Source organism: Acanthaster planci, linkage group LG11 (assembly GCF_054643075.1).
Source record: "Acanthaster planci isolate LZ-2023a linkage group LG11, COTS_SCS, whole genome shotgun sequence".
Lineage (NCBI taxonomy): Eukaryota > Metazoa > Echinodermata > Asteroidea > Valvatida > Acanthasteridae > Acanthaster > Acanthaster planci.
This window is the reverse complement of record NC_141787.1, coordinates 6,111,964-6,120,648: the sequence shown is the minus strand read 5'-3', so window position 1 is coordinate 6,120,648 and position 8,685 is coordinate 6,111,964. Positions and strand designations below refer to the sequence as shown.

The 8,685-nt window shown below is 42.5% G+C and overlaps 2 protein-coding genes across 5 annotated transcripts; one reads left to right on the top strand and one right to left on the bottom strand.

Moving 5' to 3' along the window:
- The first annotated feature begins 590 nt into the window (after positions 1-590).
- On the top strand, positions 591-3,212 carry LOC110990094 (nmrA-like family domain-containing protein 1). Its single transcript, XM_022254921.2, has 4 exons — positions 591-917; positions 1,337-1,869; positions 2,351-2,550; positions 2,759-3,212. Exons 2-4 carry the CDS (start codon positions 1,341-1,343, stop codon positions 2,969-2,971), a joined length of 942 nt encoding a protein of 313 aa, XP_022110613.1. The 5' UTR covers positions 591-917; positions 1,337-1,340; the 3' UTR covers positions 2,972-3,212.
- On the bottom strand, positions 2,962-8,646 carry LOC110990095 (uncharacterized). Of its 4 annotated transcripts, XM_022254924.2 has the most exons (9): positions 8,181-8,547; positions 6,983-7,044; positions 6,631-6,761; positions 6,037-6,154; positions 5,490-5,683; positions 5,166-5,316; positions 4,593-4,676; positions 4,195-4,359; positions 2,962-4,086 (listed from the first exon to the last, which is right to left on the bottom strand). In XM_022254924.2, the coding sequence occupies exons 3-9, from the start codon at positions 6,754-6,756 to the stop codon at positions 4,052-4,054; spliced, it is 873 nt and encodes a 290-aa protein (XP_022110616.2). In that variant the 5' UTR covers positions 6,757-6,761; positions 6,983-7,044; positions 8,181-8,547; the 3' UTR covers positions 2,962-4,051. The 4 variants fall into 4 exon arrangements, with proteins under 4 accessions (XP_022110616.2, XP_022110614.2, XP_022110615.2 ...); XM_022254922.2 differs by lacking the exon at positions 6,983-7,044 and having other exon boundaries at positions 8,450-8,646; XM_022254923.2 differs by lacking the exon at positions 6,983-7,044 and having other exon boundaries at positions 8,181-8,545.
- Positions 8,647-8,685: the final 39 nt, after the last annotated feature.

Genomic DNA, 8,685 nt, shown 5'->3' with positions numbered 1-8,685 from the left:
AACCTTTAGGAAACCTTGTGGGTCTAAGCATATTGCAAGGTGCAGTTTTGTGAACATTTAGAATTTCAAGTAAACCGTTCTAAACAAATGAGGTAAAGGCTCATATATCATTCAGATATCCCAGATATCAGAGTCCCATCTTTGTTGGGATTCTATAAGTCTAACTTGGACTGTAACAACACACCGATGACACGTTTGGTGGCATGGAAAAAAAATGCGGAAGTTGTTTTCAGATCTTCTAAAAGCCAAAACGAACACAGACGAAAATACCCCGACTACTTTTAATATCAAGCCATGTGCCCTAATCCCTTCGAATTTCCACGCCCCCATGATTTCAGGGTAGGCTGGGCCCGCCGGCACGGATTTACACCACTGCTCAATTGCTCCAGCCTACAGTTACAAGGAAACAGCCGCTGGCACTGAAGTGAGGGAAACAGGCACTCTTCTGGTAGCATGGCTACGATTAAGTGTTAAACAACTTGTTAAAAGTAGATACGTTCCCATAAATAGCTGTACTGTGAGAAACTGGCACTTCAGTCAATAAACAGGACAGTTAGTTACGTCATTTACACAAACAGAAAGGTAGCAAAATGTTCACTGCATCGGTGATCACAACAAGAGAGACGCAATTTCTTTAGAAGCTGAAAAAAATGATGCCATCCAGACGGCACTGACAAAGGCACACTACACGACAACACTGTGGCTATTTGAATGATATCTCACCAGTGGGCTGGGCAGACATTATCAGATATGTGGGATCAACAACGCATGAAAGCAAGTCTAAAGTACAAACCCGGGGTCATCTATAAGCCTCATTTTTGTTTAGCTCTGTGCTACAGCACTAAATACAATCCTTTCCGAGCTCTTGTCGACGAGAAATTGAAGCCCGGGAAGTTACCGAGTTGTTAGCTGCAAAGGTAAGGCTGTTAAGTCAACGATCGCTGTTTCTGTGTTCGACAGAATTACAGGTTTCGTCAAGGGCTATGATGTGGACATCTAATTTTGAGCAGCACCTTGTGTCTCTTATTAGGGCTATATTGTCGTGATGTTCACTTCATTGTTTTACTTCAACTGGAATCCCTAAAGGTTACAGCATGTTCACTGACAGGGTCATTTTTATCATCCCAAGCTCAGAATTATCGTCTTGGATTTTCTTAACAACTTCATTGTAGTTCATATTTTTCTGGTCCCAATCATCAAAATTAAACCACAAATTGCAGCCTGGTAGCCTGAAAGGACTAATAGAGAAAGTAAAAAGGGGTGTGAGCTACAGATACCCCCACCCCCCTTCGCTTCTGATACTGATCAAAAAGTTTGGTTTCAACTATACTTTTAGCACAATGAAAAAAGTTGTGACAGTGTTTGGAGCGACGGGACAACAGGGCGGTTCCGTTGTCCGCGCTCTCTTAGAGCAACCAGACAACTTCCATGTCCGCGCCGTCACGCGAAACCCCACCTCCCCGAAGTCGCTTGCCTTACGAGCGGCGGGCTGCCAACTGGTCCAGGCTGAGCTCGCCCAGACAGAGAGCCTGATCCCTATTCTGCAAGGGGCGGACTGTTGCTTTCTGGTGACGCGGCCTCCTGTGAAGATGGTCCAAGAGGAGGCCGCAAAGGACGAGTACCAGTACGGTATGAACGTGGCCAACGCTTGCATGGCGGTGGGCCTTCCACACTTGATGTTCACCACCTTACCGAACTGCGAGAAGATTACTGGAGCGGCTGTGCCTTGGAGCGACAGCAAAGCGAGGATTGCCGAGTATTTCAAGGAGAAGGGGCTACCACTGACTGCCATCACACTCCCAGACTTTTATGAAAACTATTTAAGCGTTCTTAAGCCACAAAAAGTCGAAGATGACGTTTACAACTTGGGTAAGTGTGAGAGGTCTGATTTCATTCCGTCTGATGCATTCATACCATTGAAGTGTTGGTTTTATGTTCATTACGATGTCAAACTATTGCGTAAACGGTTTGAATTATACAGATTTTCTACCTCCCTCCAGCATGCAAATGAATGCTAACCGTGACAAAGATCTAGAGGCCTTCCATCCGTTACTGTAATGTCCAAGCAATAGAGGCTTTCCATGGTCGCCATTTTGCAGTGCAATTCTTTTGTTACTGAGGGAAACAAAAGCTTTGGCCTCCAAGATAGCATTCATGCAAGCCCTCTAGTGTCTTAATTCATTCCTGAAAATTAAAGGACGAACAGAGACATTGCGATTTCACGTGTTGAACTCGGATGCCTTCAATCAGTGATATCTTCAGGTCAAGTGGTCCTTTCCATTATAACGCCATGCTGTCTCCGAATTTCCTTATTCAAACACCGGTCATTGCTTTTTGTACCTGTTTCAAGAAATTCCGACGGGGGAGCAGGCCTACAGCTTGATCAACATCAGCTACCTGGGCGAAGCTGTGCGCCACATCATCACCCACAGAGATGAGTACATCAACAAAGACATTACCTTGGCAACAGACAGACTGACAGTAGGGGAAATCGCGGACATAATGAACACGCACCTACAACCAATGGGGAAGACTGTTAGGAATGCTGAGGTAAAAGTGCGAGCCGAGTATTTATTTTAAGACCACTAGACTAATCTTTTCAAAGTTTTCAGGATAGAGGCTCTCCGTGTACGCCTAACTTCGCAGATGAACGATCTGACTGAAGATGAACACACAAACTGGCTGGGGCGGGATTTGAACTTCCGACCTCCGGCACACCTTACCTCTCTCTCTGTCTTTTATTTTTTTCTCGTCCTAGTTCACACTGGACCAGACCAGGGAAAAATACAAGCATAGGGCTGGAATAGAAGATCTGGTGAACTGGTATAAGTTCATCCTGGCTGGCCCTGCAGACCCACAGTATGAAGAGTACAAGGATATAGAGCTGGGAAGAAAGCTCATGCCGTCAGCAAAGTCGTTTGATGAATGGATCAGAGAAAATAAGGAGGCGCTTGCTGCTGCTTTGAGTTAGAGAGTAGGCTTATTTAATACTCACTCCGACAATGATTAAAAATATTGTTTTAACGCTAGACAAGTACCCTAATTGGATTCAAATGAAAATTGACATTATGACGTTGCGCGCTCCCTATAAATTCTCCTGAAGTTTAGTAGTGAGAAAGGTGACAGAAGCAGATTCGATTCTTCGGATTGTGGCGTTATCCCCCTCCAAAAAAATCCAAATTTCTTACAGTGGAAATTGGATCCTTTTTTTTTAACAAACTACAGGCCTGAACTCTGTACAGAAATTACATCCCAAACTGGTGGTTTTGAAAGTGAATACCCATCTATTAATAAACATTAGGCCTAGGTAAGCATTAGCGAAATTGCAATGTGTAAAAAAAAAAGTTATCAAACTACATTACGTAAACTTTAACACATGCAATGTGCAAAATCAATGCCGTTGAAATGCTTTATCCCATCTGTCATGCCTAAAAAACAAGTACTATGTACAAAGTGATTTGTAATGTAAGATCGGAAAGCTGGAGCTGTAGTGGTTCCGGGTGCAAATTAAGAGGGAAGGTGAACCCCAATATAGCTTTTTCATCATTTCAGCAAACATATCCAAGGGTTTGATTTGAAGGCATGCAAGGTACATTACGATGCAGGGTTGACAAAATGCTGGGCAGTAGTTGACAGATGACTAGGAGGTGATCTGCGTGTAGAGAGAGTAGCACCAACTTCACACTTCGGAACTAAAACGACTGTTCATTATGTATGCAGTACAGCATATGCAGCTTTTGCGTGCGAACTGTCCGTGATCACTGATGCATAATCTACTTCGGTTCCAACAATTGAGACTCTGAAGTCGCAACCCTTACTAAAAAACAGACCTAACTAGGAGTAGTTGACAACATGGCCAAAGTTGACAAGTGGCCCGTTTGAATGATTTACGATCACGGGAGTTGACAGCAGGGTAGAAGTTGCCGAGTCTGGGCTGAAGGTGACAGTGGGACAGTTGACGGCTGGGGACAGCGAGACTGTATTGCTGAGACAAGGTTAAAACCCACACTGGAGATCATTGCCCGGCAGGAGTTGCCAGCGGGTCAGGAGTTCATGACTGGGCGAGGGTTGACGTCTGGGTAGACACTGACATTATGGAAAGGTGGAAAGAAGAGTGGCTTGTGAATCCTGTCAATCCACTACTGCCCTCTGTAACTTACCCTCCCTAAACATTACGTAATTTATGTACCTTACCTGTGAACTCTATAGCAGATTCCGCGTCGATAATTTTCTGAAGAGTCTCTTTGCCATACGCACTTGGCCTTTTCAACTTCACATTGGGCGGGAGGCCTGTGCTGTGAATTTGCCCTGCCTCCAGCTGTTGATAGCTCATAGGTTTGTTCTTTCCGGTTGCTTCTCCTGGAGGTATTTGTAGACACACTGACAGTTGTGTATCCCGTTCCAAAAATACAAACTCGACGTATGGATTGCCACAGGGTTTTCGAACGTTGCTACTGGCAAATGTGAATATTGTAGCATTCAATTTAGCACGTACTGTTTGTCGTTGCTTGCTCATATACATTTGTAATACGCCAACAAGGTGACCACTATATATTCGGCTATGCTGGTTTCTGAATGAAAAGCAAACTTACTGTATTTTCTGTTGAATATCTCCTGTACCTTGAATCTCAGCTTAGAGGAGTATTCTGCTGGGGTCACGCTACTGGATATGGTAACTAGATGCAGTAAACGAACAACGCAAAAAAGAAACCAGTCAATGTTTTTCAAGCTCAATCATATTTTTATACAAGTGTATACAGTCAGTGTGTTGATGTGTACGTCTTGAATAATGCTTTTTGTTTTAATCATTATTATATGTGTCCTTTTTCTGTACACCAGTAATGATCTAGTCGAGACTTTTTGGTTACCCATTTGCATTGTTTATATATGCAAACTTGTCTCAAGTTCTCTTGAGTTGCATTGTGTGCAAATTATTCACGGTTAAAATAATGTTTAATAATTGAGCTTGTTTTATTTCTCATCAATGCCAACAGCTGTTCATTTATCACTAACAAAGTTTAAAAGAGTGCACACGGTCATGTGGCTACCTTTCGTCGAATGAAGTGAGATGGGGCTGCTTAGCTTGACCAATAATTATGTAGGTCGCCAATTATGGTATATAAGTGTGTGCACTCACTACTTACACGAATAAAGATATTGCATACCTTCATCGTACCCACTTGCAGAGCATAACTGGTCGGCAAAACAGGTGGAAGTTGCCAGATTCACACCAGTCTCACTACCACAGACTGCAGAAGCTCCTATGCTTACATTGCTGCAAACCAAGACCCATTCTACACCCTCAACCCTTGAGCACTGTACATCAAAATTTACAGTTTAGTATTAGGCAGAGGCTGCGGGGGGAACACTCAGACTTTGGCAAGCTGTCGTTATTAGACAATCCCTTCGCACTGTTCATAAATTTAATTCGTTTTCTAATTAGGGACAACTTAATGAGCCTTTCGGTGAATTAAGATTCACCAACTCACCATATCAGTTACTTCTTTGCAAAGTTTGTTGGCGAAAACTCTAAACCCCGACTCGCCGAGCTGTACGACGTTGGGCATGGTCTTGTTTTCTTCTGCAGCAACATCCTTGTACTCCTGCTTTTCTTCTTCCGCCATCCGTCTCCACTCTTCTGCCCCTTGCTGCAACACCATTGCCTTGTTGGGAGCTGTACCACCTTGTATTAATACATTATCACATGTCAATTCTACCGTCTGCCAACCAATAAAGATGCAAGTTTTCCCTTTAGGCCGCCATGGATCGTTAGCAGACTACCACTTCGCGCCACGTATAATTATAAACAGACGGTCACTCGGCCTTGGGACTAACTACTTCAAATATGCAAAGTGAACACATTCCGGAATTTGAAAACACTCAGTTTTACTTTATAACCCCATCTGATCAGACTTTAGCTAATAGCGTCGTTTTGCCAACTTTCGCTTCAAAAAAGTCAACTTATCTTTCTAAATCCTAATGGGCGATCTGACCAATTTACTTCAATATCGCCTGTTCTTTTCTCTGTGCGCATACCTTTAGAGCAGATGTACTTCTTCATAAAGACGTTATATCCACTTTGCCGCCTTCTGCGAATGGGTCTCTGGTTCTCCTCCTTTCGATGTTGCTGCCTTCTTTTGTTATCTATCCACCGCTAAGAAGTTGATAAACATTTTAAACACGGCCATGTGTTAGTCATCTTTTGTATACATTTAACACAACAGGAATAGTAAAATGCAGGTTCCGTGCAAAATACGGTCCAATTCCAACCACAAATTAAAAGAATGGACGAGGTACGACTTTTATTCACCCTAACCCCATGGGGTGTGTGTAAAGTTAGATTGAAATTGGAGAATTAAGGTCTGTTAGGGTTAACAGGTGCAACTTCATGGTGATGTCCGATTTCATAATCCCTAGCCTACAGGACGGTCCTTCTAACAACAAAGAAGTTTCTTCTATTACAACTTGAACATCCCTTGATTTTGCCCAAACCACATGAAACTACATGTAGGGCCTACATAGGCCTATCCTATGTTGGGTGCAATGTGTACACAATCTAGCGATTTTAAACAATGTGCACTCACGTTGTTGAAAACATATTTCTACACGTGGTAGACAATTATTTATTACCTTTACTTGCTTCACAGTCAAACCAGTTTTTTTGACAGCGAATTCAACCTTTCTTTTCGCTTCACTAGTACCATAGTTGGTCATTCCCTCATCATACAACCTCCCGAGAAGCTCGTGATGCTCCATAGTTACTAAAAATATAAAAGTTGCGTGTTTTAGGTATAGGATATAACACAAATTTCCATCCCACTTGGATTTCCTCTGCAACTCAATAACTGTTTGTTTTTTGCAATTCCATCTTGTATAACGTGATAAAAAGTTTTATACGTGACAACATGCGTACATTCTTCATATCATATCACTATACCGCGTTCGACTTCGAAATACAAGTAATCTTAGTATATGAGCTTACAGGGACAAAATGAACGCCAACTTGGTCAAATTGGCTTGGCCAACGACGTGCTCTGTTCGAACCTGTTAAATGAAGCACGCCGGAGTTAAAAAATATTATGAAACAATTTGTGAAGTTTCAATTGCCTATGATACTTTCCCAACCGACACACCAGCTCTACGTGTAAACAGAGTTACAAATGGATTACTTATAGTGCTGCTTTGCCAGTTCAAATGACCACTGCTAAATCGCCAGGATTATTTCTCAGCAATATAAAATATGATATAAGCATTCTGGTTCATCTTTATGTTAATGAGGCCTGCCGATGTCAATGACATATATAGGCCTATATAAGAATCCCGAAATAACATAAAGCAATTTGTACTTAAAATTAAAAAGGGATCACTAGTCTGCTCATAAACATTACTGAAAATAAAGAGAGAGGCTCATCTCGGGCCAAAGTCAAAGCCTGTAATATATACGTGGGTAAGCACTCCGTCAAAAAAACAAGTCCATAGTCCATGATCTTCCGGTACATTACGTAATACATACATACAAGGTATGCGGTACGTCTGTAGGCCCTACGATGAAGCATTATTATAACGTAGGCCTAGTACAATGCATACGCCTCGCTTTATTATAATGGCGAGCAGCCACGCAAATATCCTCACCCAACAATAACGAGGCGTCTACAGGAAAATGGCCACGTAGCCTGGCAAGCTTGCCACAAGTATTATCATATTTACATGTAACATTATGTATTACGAACGGTCATGTACGGGTACGTTTCCCTTAAACAAACGTTAAAGCACTATATAAGGGGAGGAAATGAGGCACCTTTCACAACTGGCGTTTCCTATTGTGAAGCAAGCGAAAGAAAAATACTAAAAATCCATTTAATTGTGAATCATATCTCACTGGCCACTATATCATATGCCGGCGCAATCACTTCCACTTTTCAATCTCCTCACTCAGATCGTGGCTTTATATTATGCTACAATGCTGAGGCACGCTGTTACGTACACCGGCACGCTTAGAGCTTGACATTTTCCATGCTTTGGAAGCTGAGTCTAGTTGATGGCAGTATGTAGTCGAACGCGGCTCGACTCCATGCATTTACGGACTCAATTAGACTTGAGGGTCAGATGTTAAAGGCAAGTATGATTCGTTTACCGCCGGATCGCATTTTTATCAGTGTGATATGGATAGACGGACTCACCACCTGTGCCAACTTGGTATACTCTTCTCAAGTGCTTAGTCAAATCTCTGGAAATGGAGCGGCTGGACAGTCGAAAGGTCAAAGAACGAATGTGTGCAACTGAAGGCCTACCGTTCGTGTACATGTACATGTAATACTGTATAATACTGCGGACCATGTCGGCAATCCTAGTGAAGCATGGAAACAGAGTTTAGGCCTTGGCCTATCGTACCAACAAATTATACTACACGTTCTATAAATCGGTTCTACTAGTACATGTGTACACATACACGCATACTGCAGTGTCATAGAGCGAGAGAACTCAGATGAAAAAAGGGCCGCGCCAACCAAACAAGAATGTGCTAAGCCACTGCCTTATGTACAAGTGAAAATATTATTCAGTGTATTATAATGTTATAATGTTGCGTATGTTCTTATGGGGGTACCAGTATAACACATTACATGTAGGCCCATACGACAAATGCGGCCTTGAGGGCGTGCTGTGTACATGCATGAGACAGTACAG